This window comes from Syngnathoides biaculeatus, chromosome 10 (genome assembly GCF_019802595.1).
Source record: "Syngnathoides biaculeatus isolate LvHL_M chromosome 10, ASM1980259v1, whole genome shotgun sequence".
NCBI classification, from domain to species: Eukaryota; Metazoa; Chordata; class Actinopteri; order Syngnathiformes; family Syngnathidae; genus Syngnathoides; species Syngnathoides biaculeatus.
In genome coordinates, this window is record NC_084649.1 from 26,392,569 (window position 1) to 26,416,653 (window position 24,085).

The window sequence follows — 24,085 nt, forward strand, 5'->3', positions numbered from 1 at the left end:
ATCAGTCGGAGACTTTCCACCACACATCGACCGATGCGCCGCAATGGATAAACGGTGCCCTCTGGTGTTATTATCAGGGGAAGAAAAACAAACATTTTGAAGCAGTACATCTTGCTGTTACGTTTATTTTGAAGTGGATACCGACATATGGGCGCTGGCTCACCCAATAAAACAAACTAAAGACACGAAAGCAACGACTCTTCCTTACGTTAGCTTGAAGCCAATGAAAAGCTCTTTAATGACTGCTACGCGTCGTCCCTGCATCTCATTTTATTCTAGCCACGGACAAGTGGTGCTCATACAAAAGTGGCTGGAAAATATGACTATTCGGGTTTCATTATAAAATTAAAAAAAAAAAAAAAAAATAGACCCTGAAGGCATTTTGGAGTACAGATGCTCGGTATTTAATTTTCATCTGGATTTACAAAGGGGTCCTTGCAAAAATGTTTGTCGTGTAAGGAACGAGGCAAAGTTTTGCGGAAATAGAATCCTGCTCACTGGCAAACACTTAAAAACGTGACATCCTTGGGGGAAGTAACGAGAATAAAAACCAAAGGCACTCAGAGACAGGACACGAGCAATCGTAATGTGCAGTTGCCGTTCCGCGCACGCACGCGCAATTAAATGCACCGTCTCCCGTGCATAAACACCTTTTCTGTAGCTTTGACAGGCTGCTCCACCCGCCAGTTTACGATGCACCGCTGCATCGCTCCTAATGTGCCCAAAGAGCATGCAGCTTTAATCTAATTAGACTGTCAGTCAGCTGAGTGTTCAGCCAAAGAGAAATTAGGAAGGCAACAAAATCTACAAACAAGGCGAATCTCCTCGAGTCGCCCGACCCACGCCACCCCCTCCCTCACTTCTCCACCCGTCCTCCGCCTCGCCGAGATTCCTCTTTAATGGTTTCACCGTCGCCCCTGCTGGGATTCATTACCTGGCCTAATTATAAAGGCAAATGAAATCAGCTCCAATACATTATTAATAGAGTGGCGCCATTGGGATTCCGCTGCGCTATTTGCAACAATATGATGTATTCCGACTGTTTTCACGGCTGATTAGCGTCACATGCTGATGGGGGGGGGGGGGGGGGTAAATTAGCGTTGTAGGTGGGACAAACGGGCGGGGGTGAGGGAGGTAGTCGGACAAACCGGGGGAATTAAAGGGATCGAGCGTAGCACCGTGAACACCTGTTGCAACTGGTGAAAATCCGCTCGACAGAGACCGTAACATTTGTTTCACGTAATTTTGCCCACCTCCAAAGGTTCGACATTTAAACTTACTAAAATGGACGTGAAAAAAAAAAAAAAAAAAAAACAATTTATATCATTTCAAACCCATTTAGAACCCTAGTTGTCAGCATAAAATGTGTACAAAACCCCTTGTGACCGTCTACGGGGCCTGTTGGGGCGGCATCGGCGAGTCTGCCTGCGAGCGTCCGGGTGTGAGCTGTGGAAAACAGCAGCTCCTGCGTGGGGTTAGCCAATTGTGCTGGGAAAACGCTCTCCCTAGACCGATGAGCGACACGGCCTAAAAATGGCAGAGAAGAAAGGAAGGCTCCCGCTTTAGCGGAGAGACCGGTTTGGAGCAGCACTGCGTCGGGATCGATGCCCTTCGGAGGCTTTGTGAGCCGGCCCGGCTCAAGAAGGTCGAAGCCCGGCGGAGTCACTTCAGAATGGAAGCTAGAGTGAATTTAGATGAAAAAAAATACAGAAAAAAAAAAGCAATGGACTTTGCAAGGAAGTAGCGCTTCATTATTATTCGTTTTAAATCAGTTAAAGCCTTTTCTCAAACACCCCCCCCCCCCCCGGAGGCACAGGGGGGTTAAAAATCCATTTGCAGCAAGCGTAGCATGACAGCGAACTCGTCTCCCTGGAGACGGAGGATACGACAGGAGGGAATGCGTATCGGCCACGTACGCATTTGCGTGCTCGTTCGTCGGGGGCATTCGATTGTTTACAAATCTGAGAGTCGCTGGAGCGTGTGAGACTCACAAACAGATACAGACAAATACACAAAACCCCCCGCGATGGTGCACGCGTTGACGTTTCAAGAGCGGATCTTTGTTTTTAAAGGTCAGCGAGAGCGTGCTATGTTCAAGCCGGACAGGGAGGCTTGGAAATAATACAGGAGACGCTAAGAAAATGACAAGCTGTCCTACTACGCTTACGTCGGGTGTGCGCACAGACGTTCAAGTACATTTGTGTCCTTTTCTTTTTGCACATTACCACGGATGCTGATCACATTAAGTGGGGAATAAACATGTGGATAATCGGGCTGGACTTGAGTCTTATTTCCTCCTGTTCACAGTCAGGAAAGGCCCGATTGTCGGCTATTCTCCTGAGCGATTGTCCTGCAATGAAGAGCGCTAGGGCAGATTTTTTTTTTTTTCTCCCCAACGCGCTTGGAAAACTGTCCAACAATCGGAACTGTTAAACGTGTTCAATAGTTGCGATCGGAAATCCCTCTGACACTAAAAGAGGATGGTCGGTGTGTAGATTCTCAGTCACCGAGGTCACGGTATTCTAAACATTGAATCGAGGCAACTGGAGTCTTCTTATTTGTGTGTGTGTGTGTGTGTGTGTGTCGTGCGATTTCCAGTTTTTTGAAAACTATTCAAATATGACGAGATTTTAGCACAACGAGAAGCTAAACCCGTTCAATATTTACGATGGCCAATCTTTGTGTGTGGTTAGCAAGTTACAAGACAAGCTTACAATTACCCTAGATTTGCTTTTATTTATTTTGCGTACTCCTGCGCTTTATCTTTGTATTTCCCAGCGGTCTGGATGTCCAGCGGCACCACGCTGCCACACACAGGTCAGGTCAGGTTACACACGAGACTCACGATTTTCGAGGCAATATCGTTGCGCGTGGGGCGCTCTTGCCGATTCCTTCCTCGTCGTCTGTCGAGTCACTCAGTTGAAAATGCGATTGAGATGTTCAAAATCTCCACGCGCTTAACCCATTTTAGATTTTACGGGAGGGAAGTAGGTGAGCGGAAAGTCACGAGGGACCCGCCGAGTAACTGCGAGATACTCCAGTTGCCCGAAAAGGAAACGGGAAGAGAAGGAAGGTCGTCTCGGCACGAAAAGGGAAAGGAGAGGTCGCGTCCTACTTTTACCGTCACTCCGTCTTGCCACTCGTGATCCTTCTGAAGCTGCTCTGCCTCCTTGGCCAGTTTCTGGAAGGGAACACACAAAAAAAAAAAAAAAAATCAGCTCAGTGAGTGTCAAAAAGTCAACTGGACTCGGATCGGTGTGGATGTGACAAACGGTGACTTGGATGAAGTGTCCGATCGGAGGCGCACGCAGTTAAACTTCCCGTTACGTTTGTGTCTCGGGAAGAGCGGCAATAATGTTCCGGGGTCTATTTAACCCGAGGGATGTTTAATCATCCAGAAGTGTCATAAACGGGGCGGGGGGCGGGGGTGAAATCCAAACACTTCGTAGCCATTGCGAAAAACCACCCCACAATTGTTAAAAAAAAAAAAAAAAACAGTTGATGTTCACACAAAAACGGGCTATAATTACATATAGAGGACTCAAAATGGCTCCATTTGTCTCAACGAAGCTCTTCAACTCACTTCAACAATTGCTTGCTTGCCACCAAGATGTCATCGGATGGCGCCATAGCGATACTTGTAGCACAAAAACCAAGGAAACAAGTGACGGTTTAAGCAAATAACTGAGGTTATGTTAAAAAAATAAAAAAGCGCAGACTCGTAAATGTCGAACAGGAAATATACACGCCGCGGGGCCAGGGGGAGGGGTTGTCGCTCGGTGCCCGCGGAGGCCTGGTTCTCCCGGGTGGGCGACTTTGCTACTTTTTGGGGCACCTCCAGGAATCGGGTTTTTCGGTTACTTTTTGACTTTTTGGGGCAGTTCGACTCAGATGCCTTTTTGGGAAGCCATGCGAGGAGGAATCATCGCGTTTTTTGACGGACCTTTTGACTTTTTGGGGCACCTGGAGTCGGGCTCGTTTTCAGGGCCTTTGGTCAATTTGAGTTCCCTGCTAAAAATTTTCTCCAGAAATTCTATAGACATCTATAGAATTTGTACAGAACAATTTGTTCTATAGAACTTTGGGGGCTGTGATTTTCTATAGAAATTCTACAGAATAGAATTTCTCTCTCTCTCTCTACACACACACATTTTTATAGAAATTCTGTAGGACTTGGGTCCTAAAGTTCTATCATTAGAAATTCTCTCTCTCTCTCTCTCTCCTAGGAGAGAGTCTCTAGAGAGAGAGCTCGACTCTCGAGAGGAGAGAGAGATCGATCTCCTCTCTCTCTCTCTCGCTCTCTCTCTCTCTCTCTCTCTCTCTCTCTCTCTCTCTCTCTCTTCTCTCTCTCTCTCTATCTCTCTCTCTCTCTCTCTCTCTCTTCTCTCTCTCTCTCTCTCTATATATAATATATATATAATTTTTATCTATAATATTTAGAAATTCTTTAGAAATGTTCTGTAGAAAATTTGTATCAGGGTTTGCAGTGAACCTGGAGAGTTTCGTCTCATTTTATGTTCACTTTTCAAATATAGATACTTAAAAACAATGTAAAAAAAAAATAAAAAATAAAAGTTTTTTTTTTTTAATGTTCAAACACGGTCTAAGAAATTGAACGTCCACACAGTGCTGACGCGTGCCGCTACAAAACGTCGGGCACGCATAGTGACGTTTAAAATGCGACAGTAACCACAGTGTGAGACTGTGCGGAATAAAGCAAAAAGAAATCGAGCACAGATTAAAAAGGGAATCAAAAACATTTCTAAAGAGCTTTCAAGATGGCTTTCGTGTCATAAAAGACGTGATTCATCTTTCTTCGTATTAAAAAAACGACAACAACAAAAACGACCTCCTGATGAAAGAATATTAAAGGCAACTCTCCCTTTCCAAATGTACTTTGCAGTACTGTAATACTTTCCCATTTGCCTTTCAAAATCACCTGAGCGAGCCTTTAACTAAAGACTGCCTTCATCTCCTAATGGGAACATACTCCAGTGAATCAACAAAATGAGGATCTAATTAGTGCATTGAAATTATTACCCGAGAGGCCATAAGCAAAATCGGAGTGTGTGTGTTTAAAGAGATAATGAGGCGAGCACAGTAAAATATTGCATTTTTCAATATGGAGGATAAAAGTGGAACCGTATAGTATAGTGTGCGGCCATACTTTTGCGTTGTTTTCCACCCCAGGTGGCCGACCGGCTACCTCTAAGCATGATGGGAACCGACCGTGTATTCTAATCCCCCAAAATATTTGTGTGAAACACTCTCTTCTGGGCGTTACATACAAAACGATTCAAAGGACAAATGCCGGGAATTCACAATGACCTCTTCTGCCGGACGACCAAATATTCTCCAGTCGCCGCGTGTTCAGTAGTTCATTGCATGCCGTTCACACCTCACACTGAACGTACCCCGTTGTAAACCGAGGAGTCGCTGTGTAGTATTCGTCAACTGGCAAAGCCACTTAAGGTGACCGACAACTTCAAAAGTGTATTTCCGATAAACCTCCATCCTTTCTTTTGCCAAAGGTTCTGTTCTAAAGCTCTCTCTTGTCGCCCCTCCCCCAGTTGCGAAAGTCAGCCATCATTCCACTGGGACCTCACATCTTCTCCCCGGCATTTTAACGCAGTCTCGCTGCACCCGAAAAGCCGTCTTTTCCGTCCTCAGCGCTGGCCCAGATGGATGGGCAAGACAAACTGCCGATGAATCAGAGTGAAAGATGTGGGAATGAGCCGAGGCTGTGGGGGCGGTTTCGCAGTCACGCTAGCGGCTGGAATCCAAGCAGCTTAGAGGACTGGAGATCAGCACCAATAGGAACGCTTCGAGCTCGGGCCCACACAACACTCGCCGCCGAGAGAGCGCCGCCTCGCAAGTGCCCGATTGTTCCACCGTCGTCGTCCATCTACGACACGACGGGCCCATTTGTCACCGAGCCTTTCGCCAAGGTCAAGAAACACAAACGCGATGGTAATTGATTGCGACGTCCGTCCACAAGGTCTATATACGACATATGTGAGCTCCAGCCCACGCTCAGACGCCTTTCCTTGATTGATTGCTGGGGAAATTCATTTTATTCCGCAGCGGAACAAATATGCGCTCAGAAACCGTGGTAGCTCGCTAGCTAGCTGGATAGCTAGCCACTGGTTGGCAGAAAATTCCTCATTTGACCTTTGTCATCATCCATTTGTTTAGTATTTCAGAGCTTTTACTGAGCCAACGTACATATTGTACACAAATGGCAGAAAAATTGCAATTTCGGCATATTCCAATATTTTCGGCATCTAGATAAAAGTAGGGCGAGACGGTGGATCAGCTGGTAAAGCGTTGGCCTCACAGTTCCGTCTACCCGGGTTTAATCCCGGGCCCGCCTGTGTGGAATTTGCATGTTCTCCGCGTGCTTGTGTGGGTTTTCTCCGGTTTCCTCCCACATCCCCAAAACATTAATCGGACCCTCTAAATTGCCCCCAGGGGTTGTTGTGAGTGCGATTGTTTGTCTCCACGCGGCCGGCGATTGGCTGACGACCAGTTCAGGGTGTACCCCGCCTCCTGCCCGTCGACAGCTAGGATAAGGTCTAGCACTCCCCGCGACCCTTGTGAGGATAAGCGGAATAGAAAATGGATGGATGGCTAGACAAAAGTCGTGCTTTTACTCCATATTGTGGCATCTTGCTACCGAGGAATCATGTTGAAGTGAGTTGAGCTTAATTTAGACAAAAATTGGGTGTTGCCATGATTTTGAGGCAACGCTTTGGGGATAATAATAACAATTATAATTATTATGCTAGCAGGGATTTCCTGTCCAGTGGTTCTTTGATGTACAAATTCAAATTGTACCGTGATTGTGCTTGCAACTTAATTTCCTCACATCTCGAATTCTGGGTGACATACCAAACTAGCGGCGGTTGTATCTGAAGCAGGCTCATACCTCAGATTTTAGCCCCAAAATAAGATTAAAAAAAAATAAAAACGAGGACGATGAGGCCTTCTTGTGCGAAATGGAGGGTTCCCTGCGGCCGTTTATTTGCGATCTCGATTTTTACCGCAGCCCGTCGACGCCGCGCTAGCCATTTAGACCCAAATTAATCGGAGCCTCCGCTTGTTTGGAGCGAAATACAATACGCCCCCTCTGCTTGAAGACGGCATTGCGATGAGAAAACATGACAGAGCAATGGAAGTTCTTAACGGCTGATAAATCCATTGGTCACGCCCACGCCGGAATTAATGATCCCCGTAAAATTCCAAAGATGTTTGCTCATGTCTGTGCTGTCATGAAAAATGCCACCAGTGAAAGGTTTGCACCGCATCGCTGTAAAACCACTGAGGGAGAAGACAGCCCCCCCCCCCCCGCCCCCCAAAAAAGCATGAGGAGATGATCATCTTTAATACTCATTACTGTTCTCTTTGCTCGGGGTCCAGAGGGGAGAGGTTTGTTCATTCAAAGTCTTTTTTTTTTTTTTCCCGGGGAAATGACAGCGCACCGGGTAGCGACGGCGTCACGCTGCGCCAAGCGTCAACTTGACACCGGACCACCTGCGTGATTGCGGCGGCCCGTGAGGCCCTTCCGCTGAAGCGTTAGCTTATAAAGGGCACTCCACGACCGCACAGCGTCGCCCGCGTTGCCCGGGACGGACGCCGTGCGTGTATTTGAGCGCGAGGGCTCTTGAGGGAACACAACACGCTTCTGTACGTGATTGCGGCTTCGAACGCAGGCACTCGACCCCCGTCAGAGCTTTGTGGCCGGATCGGCGGCGCGCCGGGAGCCGACACAACCGGGGGAGGACTCTGCCGAGCCCACTTAGACGCTCGTGATGATGTTTGGAGGGAAGGGTATTGCGAAACTATTCGCTGATTGACTGGTGTGATCAGTTCCAATCGAAGTGGTGAGTTTGTGGATCCTTGAGGATGCTTGGAGACCGCTATGAAAACTGTTGCGGAAATGACGAGGACACCAGTCCAAATCTCCAACACCCGAGTACTGTATCGGAATTCCTGTGCATATTTGCAGTTCACTATTCCCAAGTTCACCTCTTTTGCCCAGATCCACACTGGAACTGGTTCCTAAAAAGTCTTCTAAGCAAAACAGGAAGTCATACCATCCACTCATCCATCCAATTTTGGATCGTTTTTGTCTTTCATTTGGATCACAGCATGTCCGTGTGGCTTCTCAGTCGTCCGTGGCGCGGTTGAATCGAGGCGAGCGGACTGCTCTTGTTCGGGGAAGACGTTTCGCCTTCAGTGCGAAAGGTTTCTCGAGTCCTGGGTCCTGGGAACCAGTACCGCACTTTTTATTTTGCCAAAGGTCCGGCGGGAAAGGCTCCGGTTCACCTGTTAACCTACCGAGATCAAAGCTTCTAAATAATGGATGACTACTCACGGGTTTTTATCAGAGTCAGCCAGACCTTGACAGACCTTGATACTGTTCTCCGTATTTCAAGGTTGTGCGGTCAAATCATTACATTTCTCATTTCTTTGTCATCTTCACGTTCAGTATCTTTCGGCGCTTCTGCATATCCCAGCGAGATTCAGATGCATTCGAAATGGCACGCTGTCAAATCTTCAACGGCGCTTATTCCATTTTTCTTTATGGCGGGAAATAATGCACATCTTAATGAGCGCACTTGTTCCGCCTAAGTGGGCTTTGTACGGGTCATTTTTAGTAATGGTACACTTTATTATTTTCCGCTCCTCAAACGGCGCCCTCCGACAAAGATGGAGCGGCAAAAAGCTATTTCACTTGCGTGATACGCTTTAAGACGCTATTGTTTGTCAAGATGAACGCCATTACTTTTGTTTATCATTTAATGAGAACTCAATTCATATTCTGCCTCGTTTTGCATAGATGTAATCCAGAAATATACGCCTGCGCCCTCAGAATCTATGAAAGGGAAAAAGGGTGAACTGAATATTGCCATTATTTTTTTTACCTATTGGGGGATATCCAAACTTCAAAATTCAGCATCAGACTGGCATAATTGCTCTTCCGGGTCGGGTCGCGGGGGAAGTAGCTTCAGCAGGGATACCCAGACTTCCCCTTTCCCCAGCCACTTCTTCCAGTTCTCCCGGAGGGATCCCGAGGCGTTCCCAAGCCGGCCGAGAGACGCAGTCTCTCCAGCGTGTCCTGGGCCGTACTCGGGGTCTCTTTCCAGTGGGACGTGCCCGGAACTCCTCACCGGGGGAGGCGTCCGAATCAGATGGCCCAGCCACCTCACCTGGATCCTCTCAACGCTCGACACTGAGCCCCTACCGGACAACCGAGTTTCTCATAATTAAAACCAAACTGCCACATAATCTACATAAAATGCATCATGCAGCAGGATAATGAAGACAACACACCGAAGTGGAAGGTTAGTGACTCAATCCCCAGTCTTAAACCTCATAGAGAATTCATTTTAGGATTCATAACTCGTCCACTGAATCTCCTTGGATTTTATTTATTTTCTTGGACAGGTTGTCGTGCCAACGCCGGGTGGGATGCGTGGCTTGAAATGTTTGCTTGAATGTGACGCGCAAACCGGAAACAGATGATAACGATATCCGGAACGGAATTGTGGCGAGTCAAAATGACCAAAAAGTGCGTCATTTTGTCAAGCTACAAATTGTGTTCGGGTGTCTTTTTTTCATTCCAGAGATCCAAAAATCCAGCAGTGTTTTCCCAGATATTTGTATCAGAATTTTTAGGTATTTGTGTGATATTTCCAAATTGATTCGCGCGTCATAATTCCAGAGAGTGTATCTACAACTTCATTTTGCCTGGTTAAAAGTTGATTGAGGAAATTTGAAAAGGCACATCGAGATATCTTGAACCGAGCTGAATTAAAGATGCCTTAAAAGGAATTTACGAGTTTAGCTGGTCGAGCTGTTCAACGTTAAAACGGATTTGACAAAGCCCCCCCCCGACCCCCTACCCCCCCCTCCGGGTAGCGTATTTCAATCACTGCAGTTTAAACACTTGCACGTCAAGCGGGGGCGTTCGTCCGGTACCGCGGCGAGGAGCTGCCACTTGACTTTATGCGCCGACACGCACTCGGCCACGGTTCGAATAATCAGCAGTGTCAGGTCGGCGTTTGCGGGAGCCGCGATGCGTCTCGGGACAGTAGCGGCGTCCGTGAGATTCGAGGAGACGCAAGGGCGGACTGAATACGCGAGTCGGGGTTGACGACAAATGTCAACGTGGCGTCACGGCCCGGAGGCTCGGCCGGCTCGGTGAGGTTGGCCGTCGTGGCGCGGTCGGCCCATGAGGGGGCACCAGACTGAGTCGCGGCGGCCGGCGGAGTCTGTCGGAGTGAGAGCGGCCCCCCCCCCCCCTCTAAGCTCTTCATTCTGTCTCCTCCACTCGGCTGGGATTAAGGCCAATCATAGAAATCACTGAGTCAGAACCGTTCCTCAATAACAGATGGAGGGACTTTCCACTCCAGAATTTTAAAACCCTCACAGACAAACTCACTTTCGCTTCGCACCCCCCCCCCCCCCACTGCATCCATACGTTCGCGTCCTCTTATCTCCCCCCGCCCCCACTCATACGCCGTGTGCCATCTCTTTCCATCGGTTTCACTTAACTGACCTAAGGACCCCCCCCACACATACAACAGCAGTCAAACCGACTTGAAAAAGTGACAATAATCGACTATAAGCAGTGCGGAAGTCAAATTTTGATTGCATTTTCAATCGCTGCGGTCGCAGCCACAAAAGTTAACGTTCACGTCAGCCCTGAGAAGTAACGATGGACAAATACTTTGTTCTCGTCCTGCAGGTTTCTCTACTTTGAAATATTTATTTTCTGTCCTGTTTTAGGCAGCACGGTGGGATCAGCCGGCAAAGCGTTGACCTCACAGTTCTGAGGACCCGGGTTCGATCCCGGCCCCGCCTGTGTGGCGTTTGCGTGTTCTCCCTGTGCCGGCGTGGGTTTTCCTCCGGGCGCTCCGCTTTCCTCCCACGTCCCAAAAACATGCAACATAAATTGGACACTCTCAATCAGACTCAAATTCTCAGCGGGCCAAAATTGGTCAATTTTTTTGAACAAATGAGCCTTTTAATATGGAACCAAACAACTTTTGATTTAACAATGAATATTGAACAAGCAAGGCTTATGTAACTTAAAGGTACAGGCGTGCAAAATCGAGTTGCTCATAATACTATTAATAATAAGAATAGTAGTAACAATAATAATAAAAAAAACATCATCGCATATTAAATAAAATTTAAATAAAAATTGAATGCCTTGTGAAATAAATGTCAAAATTAGCATCTTACATAGGCTAATAAATTTGAAACTATGAATAAATCAACCATTCAGGCCTTGATTTGAAATTGCCTCATGGGCCAAATATAATTACACTGCAGGCAAATTTGGCCCACGGGCCACAGTTTGACACCTACGCTCTAAATTTCCCTGAGGTGTGATTGTGAGTGCGGCTGTTTGTCTCTACGTGCCCTGCGATTGGCTGGCAACCAGTTCAGGGTGTACCCCGCCTTCTGCCCGTTGACAGCTGGGCTAGACTCCAGCAACTCCCCGCGACCCTCGTGAGGATAAGCGGCAAAAGAAAACGGATGGATGGATGTCCACTTTTACTCAAACGATGAGAAGATTGTTTTGATTTGAGCAGAACTCGAGCAATGCTAGCTAAGTCTTACGCAACCATACGCCCCCCCCCCTCCTTAGCTCAAGCACTCCGAAAATTAATAAAAGCGGATTATGAAGATTTTGTGTGCAAAAGTTGCTCATTTTATTATGTCAACTTAGAGCAATGAAATGCAATTGAGAGTGAAAATTCATTTTTACTTCTGTACTTAAGTGCGCTTCAGGGTGTATTTTTTTTTTTTTTTTAACTTTTATTCAAGCAGGCGTACAGGAGATAAATCGACTGCTTTGCTTTTTATCGTCTTTTTTTCCTCCTAACTAGTATGAGTACAAGTATGCGTACTGGTACTTAAGTGCTTCTGCCACCCGTGCGGGTCACAAACAAGTCTGGTCTCGTGTTGAAATCCGTAATGAGGAGCAATAATGATGCTTAATTCCAAGTCCCTGGTCGCCAGACGGGCAGCCGGGTATTGTCGTAGTATTAGCCAACTCGGTGCGCCCCCCCCCACCCGCTTTGTTCTGCACTCCAAAGCCCGCCCGCGGTAGGCCCGTTAACGGGGGACGGCGAGTGCGGCGCCATTGTAGCATGTGCCGAGATAATCCAACGCCGCCTTTGTTTGGCCACGTAATCTTCCTCCTCCACGACGGAAGCGTTAGCGCTCCTCTTCTACGTTTCGCCGGTCCCACGACCACGGTCAACCGTTTCCACGGAGACCGGATCAGAACGATGCCAAACCGCCATCAACCCACAGAACTTTTCGACAAAAAACGAAATCCGACAGGCAGGCTCGGCCGCAAAACTCCATCTTGCCGACGTTGTCTTCGGGCTTTGGACTCCGCTAAACGGGCAGCTGTAATTACTTTTTTTTTTTTTTTTTTCAACAATATCGTCTCTCTCAAGACAGCGAGCGCCGCACAAAAAGCTTCGTCAAATTAATCACCCGTGATCGTTAGCCCCTTCACTGCCGTCTACTTCAGTGTTTATTACGAGGATTAGTCAAATCTGCAAACATTCAAGCGCACCTTCGCCATCTAATTGAACGCCGACAAAAATGCCCCGAAAATGTGAGACGACATACTCGACAACTGAAGAGGAATTTGGGTGAAACGTTCCGTTTCAAAATACGAAATCAAGAGAATTGTATTCAATTCAAATGTGTTGTGCTTGTCCGACATAAGAACCAGATTGCTGAATTAAGACTTGGCTCACAAAGGTCAAAATTCAAAATTGGATAATTCTCCATGTGGAAGCAACACGGTACTTTATGTTCTGAGTACCAAACGTACGGCCATGTAAACCGGAACAGAACTTTATTTTTTATTTGAATGGCAATTGATTAAAATCTCGGCCTTCATGTTTAGTGCTTAGTAAAAGAGCAGAAATTATGTCAAAACCTTGCACAATTTTTCTATTGTGTCTTCTGTAATTGTTAAACGACATAACCAAAAATGGAAACGGTTTGTAAAAGGTTCAGTTGCTTGGAATGAAGCATATTCGCTTGATTCTGTTTTAAAACTGCAATTCTCGAAATCCCAAAGAAAAACAACCATACAAAAAAAAAAGAGAAAAAAAAAAAATCAAATTTTAATCAATTTGCCGTGACCCTGGTGAGGATAAGCAGTTATAAGAATGGATGGATGGATGCACTTAATTCAAATACGTATCCCCATACACTCCCTGTTAATGAAGACTACAACCATAATACGAAAAATATTGTTAAATAAATAATGGTCTGTTTATGACAAAAAAAAAAGTGAGAATGATAAACTTTTGGACTAAAAGAGTACCACGAAATGTACATCCATGAAAAAATGGAATTCAAGTTTCACAGGAGGCGATTTCAATCCATCCATCCATTTTCTCAGCCCCTTATCCTCACAAGGGTCGCGGGGAGTGCTGGAGCCTATCCCAGCTATCAATGGGCAGGACGCACGGTACACCCTGAACTGGTCGCCAGGGCACATCGAGGCAAACAGGCGCACGCAATTTAGAGTGTCCAATTAATATTGCATGTTTTGGGGATTTGCGAGGAAACCGGAGCGCCCCACCCGGAGGAAACCCACGCGGGAACAGGGAGAACATGTAAACTCCACACAGGCGGGTCCGGGATTGAACCCGGGACCTCAGGACTGCGAGGCCAACGCTTTACCATCTGACCCACCGGGCCACCTGCGACTTCAACCCGTTTTTAAACCATTTTTCCCCATTCAATCCCTCGAGCGTTTGAAACCACAACGCCGGGCCTTGAGGCAATTGTAATGCGTATAATCGTGCACTGCAGCAGCGAGCAGGGCCATTAAAGGTCATTCAGAAATTCAATTAAACGTCGCATCGGACAGATGCCACAAGCGTCCTCATTGGTTAATTGATAGCAGGAGGTCAAAAAAAACCCAAAAAACAAAAAACGTCCGTCACCTGCGAAATCAATGAGCATCACGACCGGAAGCCAACCAAAACCCTGGACGTAAATCCGCAAATACGAACTTGACGAACATCAGTGTCACCTCTTAATCTTCAAAATACAACATTTCAATTTTCAGGTTCTGACTCACACGTGACAGTTTCGGACGCTGCTGCACACGGCAAATTGTGTTCTCAGTTTTTATTTTGTTTTGATGAGGAAAAAAAAAAAAAAAAAAATACACACGCACACACGCAGCAAAATCGTTTCCGTGATGCGATTGTGTAGCCGGGCAACGCAATTCATACGAGCTCTAACGGCGTGTGTGACCTGTCCACCGGGGGCAGTAGACTACAGACAAATGAGTTTTACAACAATTGTAAGTAGATGTTGCTGAGTATTGTTTCACTTCCTGTCTGCATGTTGATGCACCGTCTGTTTTGAAATATCTCTTGCTTATTATCACATCTTGCAATATGTGGTACCATTAAGCTAGCAGACTTAAAGGCAAAGTTATGTTTGCCTTAAATACGCAACGCGCGCTTAGTTTCTCTTAGTTTGTCATTTGATTCGACCGTAAACGTTAACTGCGATGGCTTTAAACAGCTTGAAGCCTCTTTTTGGAAGAATTGTTCCCCATTTCCCAAACTGCTGATTGTTGTGAAGTGAAGTGAGGTGAGGAAAATATATCGAAAAAAAACACACACAAAAAAACATCTACATGCCATTGCGAGTCCTGTCACTCGTCTTTCAAGGGACCACTCCCCTCTCCGTTCATCCGTCTCTTTTCGATCGCGCTCGTCCTCATTAGGGTCGCGGGTGCGCCCAAATGACGCTGAGCGAGGGAACCGAGATCTCGTGACTGCGAGGCAAACGTCTTCACCGCAAAGATGAACACCTCTTTGAGGGAGGTAAACAGAAAACAAAACAAAAACAAAAAAACGGTTACTACAATACGATAAGCGGTAAGCGTGACTGGCCGAAGTATTTCCACGCAGGGGGGGGGGGGGGGGGGGGCTGATGATGAGGGGGAGGCATGCCTCCACCCCCCCGTTGACTCGAGGCGGCGTCTGGTGTACTTCACTGTCCGAATTTGACAGATCATCATAAACATCCCGAAACAGCTGCGCGCTCTCTCGCCCTAAGCTAATAGCATTGACCAGACATCGGAGAACGAGCGAGTGACTGCCCGAGTGCCCAAGAGCACCCTTTTCCCCCAAAAATAAATATAAAATAAAAAAGAAAACACTGGAGATGTTAGCATCTCTTCGCCGTCCCCGTGAGGCTTCGACCCACGAGGAGGGAATTGTCGGAGGTGCAAACGAATCACGCGGTGAGCGCGCGACCGTCGCATCCGCTCGCAGGTTGCCCGAGCGACCTGCCCGTTTTCCACCGAACGGAGGGAAGTTGGGGTGGGAGGCAAAGTGGCATCAAGATGCGCGGCATATGTCTCCTTGATCAGAGGTGACAGCGATACACTCGCACTCGCTCGCACTGCGGCGCCGATGCGGCCGAACGCGATGAAAACTGACGCGTGTCCTCTATCTATTGGCCCTACAGTTCAATTATCTGCTATTTGTGGAACAAAAAAAAAAAAAAAAATGTCTGATTATGCAGATTATTCCACATGAATAAAACAAATGGCGGGGACTAAAAGTCCTTGACGGGGAAGTCGCAAAAAAAAAAAAAAAAGAAGACATTTCTGCCAAGGTTGGGGTTATTTCTTGGTCTTTAGCCACGCAAATTACCACCATAAAAAAATTAAATCAAATATATACTATGAATTTCTATATAGGTGTGTTTTATTGGGGGGGGGGGGTGAGGGGATGTGGGTGTGAACATATCCTCTCTGCGCTGAAACACTATTTGTGCTTTTTCTACAACATTCAAATATGCCACAAGAGGGTGCCAAAATCCTCAACAGGAATTGGTTTAGCCTGGGTTGTTAGTGGAGGTGTACATGGAGACTTCAGGCTCCTTTAAAAAAAAATCATCTGTAATCTGTTTATTTTTCAAGGCAATGGTGTAAAATCTGAATTTAAATTATTATTACTATCAGCAAAGATTTTTGGGGAGCCTCCGTTACTCATGGGCGAGTTGGATTACTGTAAACAATATTTAAAGATAATTCAAAGGGGACATGCTGCGCCGACCCCTAACGGGATAAGGCGAAAGCAAAAGAAGAAGAAAAAAATGTTCTCCTGTGTCTGCTAATATGCTGGTATCAGAATATGCCAAGGATCAAAGAAATTATTTTTCATACATTTGAGAGGGCAGCTGCGCAAGTGAGACGGAGTCTTAATCCTTGGGGCATTTTGCAACTGTTTGATATTATCAGGAAAAGATATTTAAGAGTACAGTATAATAATAATTGAAAAAAAAAATCTTCCACCATGAAGATTTTAATAGCTTTAGAATAAAATGTAGGGTGTGTTTTAGAATTTGTCAAATCAGGGTTATTTAATTTTTTTTTTTTTTTTTTAAAAAGAAAGAAAACAAGCAGGCAGAGCACAGAAACATTATTTGTGGTTTTTTTTTCCCAATTTTCAAATTGTAGCCGTGCCCCATTTGCCTTTTTTTTTTTTTTGGTCATGATGAACAAAACGTTGAGCGTGACGGCGACGTTGTCAAGGCCTGCGCCAATTTCCTTTTTGACAGAAACGAACGGCACGGCAGACTCGGGCCGCAAGGCAAGGCACTCGCGTGCGTGCCGCATTATTGCTGCCATGTTTATGGCCTCTTTAAATCCTGCCCGGCGCTCCATATTTTATTTTATTTGATTTTTCCTCCATTGGAGCAGCTTGGCCTGTTTCTGTCTGTTTGCTCTCCTACCTATAAGTATCTCCGTGACCCCCCCCCCCCCCCCCACGTCATATCTGTCACAGGAGTTCAGTTGCTGGTCTCGCTCTGGGCTTCAACTTTAATTTTCTTTCAATCTGCCGTAATTGCTTTGAGAGACACGCGTGTCCACATGTTTCTCCTGCTTTGTGTCTACTCGAGGGAAGCGCGTCGGTATAGCGGATGGCACATCTGTTTCATAGGCAAGAGGTTCTGGGTTTGGATCTCAGTTTGTGTGGGCCGCCTGCGAGTCGTCCGGTTTCTTCACACGTTCCCGAAACCACGCGAGTTCGACTCACCGATAAATTCGACAAGATGCCACAAGATGGCGGCAAAGCAGGGCTAATATAGTAGACACGGCTTTGGCCTGAGCACTAAAACAGCAAATAGATGAGTTTGGAAAAGAAAAATGGTTTCGCGAGTATTTGGGTGTTCACTGTTCTGCCGAAAGCGCGTCGCTAGCGATGACGAGCCCGAGGGGGCGACATTCCTCCGTTTCACGCGTTGTCTTCTGAGTGCGAACGATGTCACATACAGAAAAATCATAATACGGATGCAGACGCCGTTCAACACTGACTGAAATTTTTTACCTGCGAAATCTCCATCATATACCGTCGAACAGGGTTACCCAAACTCGCCGTTTGGAATGGGATTCATTATTATTATTATTTTTTTTTTTGGTAATACACGCATGTCTGCCATGTTATTTAGCTTCCATGCATACAGATCAGCTCGGTTTCCCCTTCCTCACCAGATTTCCTTTTTTTTTTTTTTTTTTCATTATTCCAGTCCAAGAAACGACAGGATTAGTTGTGGCGGTTTTTAAACATGTGATTGTTATCACCCTCTCCTGGGTGAACAATTAATCCTTCTCACTTTCCTTTCGTCTTATCAACCCTGCAGCACCAAATTCGGGCTTCATCTGGCCTCCATCCCTCTGCTACGCCCCCCCCCCCCATCCCTTCACGGCCTCGCCTCCCCAAGAGAAGATCTTAATTCAGAACGGAGAAACGGAGCTAAATGTCCTGGTATTTATGCGCTAGAAAGTGTCACGCCAGAGAATATGAAAATATGAAATCAGACCGTGATGTGTTCTGCGTAATCGCTGCTTGCTGGTCTTCGGATTCAGACATTTCAAAATGAATCTAGTATTATTTCTCTCTGGGCATTCCGACTAATCAAAGACTAAATTGTCCGTTGACGCGAACGGGAGTGTAAATGCTTGTTTGCCGACAGCGTTTGCGCCACGCCGCCGATTGGCGACGAGTCCAGGGTGGACCTCGCGCTTCTCTTGCCAAAATTCAGCTGGGACGTGATCCAAGTAACACACGACCCTAATGAGGACAAGCGCTTGGACGGATCCGGGTTTCTGGCAGCGGTGCGGCGTGCTAATGGTGCCTCACATTTCTGAAGTTCAGGGTTCGAATCTGAGCTCCGCCCTTCCTGTGTGGCATCTGCATGTTATCCCCGGCGCTCCCACGGATTTTCTTCCTCCCGCATTCCACAAAATTGTCCGTAGGCGTCAACGCGTGCGCGGTTGTATGTGTCACGTGATCAACTGGCGACCAGTCCCTTTTGCCCAAAGTTACCTTAAACAGTTTTGTACATTTAAAATCTTTATTTGGAGGCAGCACGGCTTGTCCTGCTAAAGTACTGAGAAACCCGATCCAGACAACGGCGTCGGGAGCTAAAACGTTGTGTTCCAGGATGAATTTGACTGAAATAAATTTGTGACAGCGAGTCGGAAAATGTTTTTAACATTACGGACAGCGCTATATTAGATTTCAGGAAAGAGTGACGGGCAATTTATGGTGACGACAGCAATTGTAACACTGCCAACGGCAGGCTCTTGTTGTAAATCAGGGCCTGAAAATATTCACAAAATCAAATGATTTGCCCAGAGAGCACTTGAATTATGACGGAGGTTTGCAGGTAATGAACGGGACGTAATTAAACTACTTTGTAGTTCAAGAAGGCAACCGCACTTATTGCAGTGCTTATTTTATTTTATTTTTTTTTTTTTTCAGATGATGGTTTTAGATTTACGGCCTGGGAGTGTTTCCATCTCAATATTTACTATGATTATCACTTTAATAACACCTTCGCATAGTCCGCTGACAGACTTCAGTGTATTCAGACTTTCTTGAATATAAAAAAAATTAATTTGAGTTTAGATTATTGTACTGTTGGTTATGAATCCAAATTGTGAGTAATCTTGCCCCCTAAAAATTAAAACTCTAAACAATGTGTCGACCAAAAAAGTATGAAACTAAAACAATTTAATACAATTCCAAACTTACATTACCTATGAGTAAATGGCGTACAGATATATGTATAGTACAGTGGTACCTCGGTTTTCAAACGTCTCGGTTTTCGTACAAATCGGTTTTCGAACGAAAATTGAGATTTTTTTGCGTTGGTTTTCAAACGAAAATTGGTATATGAACACCCCAACATGATGACCCCCCAACAATTTGTTATTGTGCTGTCGAACGCACCCCCCCAAAAATGGAAAAGGCAATGCGTGCGACCGGGCGCATTATTTTTTTTACGTTACGTACTTTCTGTGCAAATAAACAAATTGCCCCCCCCCCCATTATTGCTCGTTCAAAGTTATTCTGCACTTTTGTTAATAAATAAAAATGTTTTTAAAGCTGGGGGCCGAGCCGCTACAGATACGGCAACGCACTCCCAGCCTAGCATACATCTTGAGCAAAAAATAAATATATTTCTTAAATGATTTAATTATATAAATTATTTGAACTATACATGTACTTCTACTATGCAGTTTATTATCAGGAAAAGCTAAGAAAAATCACTCAAAAAAAAACTTGGAACGCATTATTTCATTTTCCATTCATTATAATGGGAAAAAGTACTTCGGTTTTCGAACGTTTTGGTTTTCAACCAGCCTTCTGGAAGGGATTGTGTTCGAGAACCGAGGCACCACTGTATATACATTTTAAATCCAACAAGTGTGAATCACATCCCCGTCACTAACCCTAAATAAAAATCCAATAAAGAGACCTCTGTCATTTAGTCTAAGATTTCGAGTCTCCTCAACGTTTGCTAACAATCCAGGCAAGATTTTAAAGCAGCTATTGACACAATTACTACTTTCCTATTAGCCAGTTGTGTAGCGTCATCCTTTGTGATCTTAGGGTGTTAATAAAAGGAGGCCTAATATAATATGCGGAGAGATACAGAGAATAGCTTGGGATAGGTTCCACAAGACCCCCACCTCCCCCCCCGCCCCCACCCGCACAAAAATGTATTTCTGAGTTTATTTACAGTATAACGAACCGCGACTAGGCAGTAGCTCAGTGAAGACAAAACGGTCAGAATAACGGCATGAAATTTACAACCGTTAACGATCCGACAGAAAGAAAAAAAAAAAAAAAAAAAAAAAAGAGAAAAGGGCTCCATAAAGAAAGAGAGATAACAGGGTGGAGAAAGACAAGCCGGGAGACGATGTCCAAGTGTGACAGAGGGCGACGTAGGCAGGCGAGCGTCGGAGACGTGTAACCTTGCCAGAGAGCATCTTCTGACAAGCATCTGCCCGCTATAATAATTTAGAAATAATCTCCATCCACAAAGGCCCAGCAGTCTGGCAGAGTAAATGCGCTGTGCCTGATCGATGGCGGCGATTCGACCAGCTGCCGCTCGCCGCGCGAGCGGGCCTCGGCATCGATCTCGCGGCCTTCAGCCTCTTTCGCCGCCTCGCCCCTCTCTCGCCGCCGTACGGCGAGGAAGCCGAGGGAAATGGGAGTCGAAAAACAGGGTAAAGACGGATTCGATCCGTGACGTCGCTGGTGAAGGTGCGGCGGGCAAGCCGAGCAACCTGACGCGCGAGGACGACGCGGCGGCGCTCGCTCCGAGCACGAATCCTTTACAAGCCTTAACGGCCGCTGGGCAATCACCCCCGGCAATTAATTGACCTCCAAATGGCCGACCATTAGCGCTCCTTTCAGGGAGAAGATGCTCCCCCTTTTCCCTTTAAACTCGAGCGGCTTCAGATGATGATAACGTCAGCGCGCTAGACGCTGCAAAGGAACATCATATTGTCTTTATTATTATTAGAGCGGTGAAACATATGGACATGGGACACAAATAGGAGGCAGACTTGCCATCGATTGGCCAATTTTTGCAAGCCCAAACCTTGAGATGCGAGCACCGTATCACGGCAGTTTGGTCGATTAGATCATTGGCAAACTCCTTCCCCCATCAGAAAAATTTTAAACAAATTGAAAAACCTTTGAGCTTTTCATTTCCACCCAAACAAAGAGAATTACATATCTGTGCAAAAACACAGCCTCTGCTATCGTAATGGTTGTTTATTAGTCTAATTGTACTCAAGGGAGTCAAAATGCCGGTAAAAGACTTGAGACGGGTCCAACAGAATATATAACACGCCAGCTAGCTAGTTAGCCTGGACAGGAAACGGTTGAAGATTAACCGAAGTAAAACAGAATATATGTGCATGAATGTGAGGGGCGGAGGAGGAAAAGTGAAGCTCCAGGGAGAAGAGATGGCGAGGGTGGACGACTTTAAATACTTGGGGTCAACGATACAGAGAAATGGAAAGTGTGGTAAGGAAGTGAAGAAACAGGTCCAAGCGGGGTGGAACAGCTGGCGGAAGGTGTCTGGTGTTCTATGTGACAGAAGACTATCCGCTAGGATGAAGGGAAAAGTATATAAAACAGTCGTGAGGCCGGCCACCATGGACGGATTAGAGACGGTGGACGGGAAGCAGAACTGGAGGCGGCAGAAATGAAGACGTCGAGGTTCTCGCTCGGAGTTAGCAGCTTGGATAAGGTTAGAAATGAGCTCAGTAGAGGGAGGGACGGCCAAAGTTGGAGGTTTTGGAGACAAGGTCCGAGAGAGAGCAGACTTGGACGGTTTGGACACGTCCAGAGTCGAGAGAGTCTGAGGATGGAGCTGCCAGGCAAAAGAGGGAGAGGAGAAGAAGACCAAAGGTCGATGGAATTTGTGAGGGAGGACATGAGGACGGTGGGTGTTAGAGAGGAGGAAGAACGAGATGGGCTTGGATGGAAAAAGATGACACGGGACAAGCCGAAAGGAAAAGAAGGCGAAGGAGCTAGCTCGTTAGCCTAACTAAGAAATGCTGATTATCAATACTGTACAGGTGAGCATCGCATAAACTCATGGATCTGAAAGTGTAATAATGACACGAAAATATGGAGGACAATTTTTGTATTCTCCGAGTGCCATAAAAAATGGACCAATGAGATGGAACTTTGGCACGCCAAAACCTTTTCAAACAAACTCTTTTGACTGGTCCAAAAACGTATTTTTGCCACAACTACAAATTTGTTCCCTACGACTACAAGTTACGCTAGCTACTCGTACAACTGCAAAAATGGATTTTCTCCAACTAAAAGTTATTTTTGCACCAAATTTACCTTCGTAGTGAACTGGCTTCTGTGATTGTGATGAAACTCACAGCAGACGTTGGAGACGCGTTCAGAACATGTCCAAAGGCACCAAGGGCGGCAATTTCAAAACGCACTTTTATCACTTGAAGGTAAAGAAAATCATAATAAGAGAACGTTAGAAGCAGAATGTCATTAAATTTAATTATTCTGAGTTTGTGGAAAAATTGGCTAATCTTTTACCATTTTCCAGGATATTTCCCCAGTATTCTAATAAGATTCTACAGAAAATGGGACTTCTTTTTTTGTAAAGGTGGCTCGGTTGCATTTCAAAGAGGAAAAGGCGCCGCGGGAGAATAAATGGAGAAACAAAGAGGAAGGGAAATGTAGCCGTTATTACAGAGGAGCTCTTTCAAGGTCACTATTTACCTTTAGCGTCTCACTAAAGCGCAACCCCCGCCTCCCCTTCCCAGAGGCGAGCTGCTATCTCCCGCCCCTCTTTCCTCTTTCCTCTTCCATCATGCACCTTTTTCCTTGTCACTCATAGGGCAGCTGCGGTGCCCCATGGTCACCACGCCTGACAGCCGCCGTAGGTCTTCAAACACGAGCGAAAATTAAACGGCTGATCACCGAGCAAACAGGGCTCCTCGCCGTATAGCCGGGCGCCATCTGTCATCCGCGGGTTTAGAGCCGAGGTAACCGGGCATTGAACCGCGTCTTCTCTCGCGCCGCTAATTCATTGGCCTGTGAGGAAAAACTACTGCCAATCACCAGAAGTGTTTGGCCATTATGTTATGAGAGCCTGACAGAGTTATGACGGGCTGTCAAAGCTCATGACGGAGGGCGGCAAAACGGGGATGAGGAGCGGCGGCGAGGGTGGCGAAAAAGGAGGCCCAAGGAGCAAAAAGCTGGTTAGCGGATCGTCGCAGATGATTTGAGACGACAACAGATGAAAACTCAGGAGGGAAAATACATGACTTAAAGTTTTGTAGCAATTTTTTTGCAGTAATCCCTCGTTTTATGCAGGTAATCGGTACCGGACCCACCCGTGAAAAGTGAAAAACCGCTAAGTAGGGGTAAATGGCATTTTTTTCTTTCTTTTTTTGCGTTATTGGTCCATGTCATCGCGTTAGGGATGCCGCATTAGTACGTAGCGATCCGGCCTTTTTTGGGGCGACTGTGGACAGCCATGATGCACTGAATCCACGATAGGTGAACCGCGAAGTAGAGAGGGATTACTGTATGACCAAAGCGGACTTTATCATTAGTCGTCAAGTTCCTCTGAAATATTCACTGCCATTGACGGCTTTAGAAGTCGAATGTCCATTTGAACTGGGAAGGCTAATTTGGCCGTCTTTCAACTTTGAAACAAACATGTCCAGCTGTTCAACGTTTCGGTTCTTTTTTTTGTGGTTTCGTTACACGTGCCGAACAGCGAAATTTCGCAACAGGTGTTTGAGCGACGAGTCGACGGAAAACACTTGCACGGCGTACATCTGCACATGAAACCCAACCCGTACTTCTGCGTGACATACATTCTACGGACAAAGCCAACACGTCTCTCAAAGAAAATAGAACAATGTTTTTATTTTTATGTGCTACGCTCCAAAAACTGCGAAAAAGTTGAAAAAAAGAAAAAAGTCAGTCAAAGGAATGAAAAACTGGAAAAGGAAAAATTATGGGAAAAATGTGTAATTCTTTCTGCCAGATTAATTAAACCTATATTACAACTATTACTATATACTATATTGTATTTAGTCACGTTTACTCATAACTAGTCGTAAAATCTCATTAATTTAAATATTTGTTGATTAAGGGGCGGAAATGTTTGAATCGAGTGAAGCGTTCTTCCACTAAAACTGCTTGCTGAG

The 24,085-nt window shown here is 45.9% G+C and overlaps 1 protein-coding gene across 12 annotated transcripts in view; it reads right to left on the reverse strand.

Annotated features, from left to right (window-relative positions):
• cacna2d2a (calcium channel, voltage-dependent, alpha 2/delta subunit 2a) overlaps positions 1 to 24,085 on the reverse strand; it is a 226,498-nt gene that overhangs the window by 91,676 nt on the left and 110,737 nt on the right. For 11 of the 12 annotated variants that reach the window (XM_061833800.1, XM_061833801.1, XM_061833799.1 and 8 more), the window contains one exon: positions 3,122 to 3,181. In XM_061833800.1, the coding sequence (XP_061689784.1) occupies positions 3,122 to 3,181 (60 nt within the window). Of the gene's footprint in view, positions 1 to 3,115; positions 3,182 to 24,085 lie in introns of all 12 variants that reach the window. The other variant, XM_061833792.1, reaches the window with a different exon arrangement.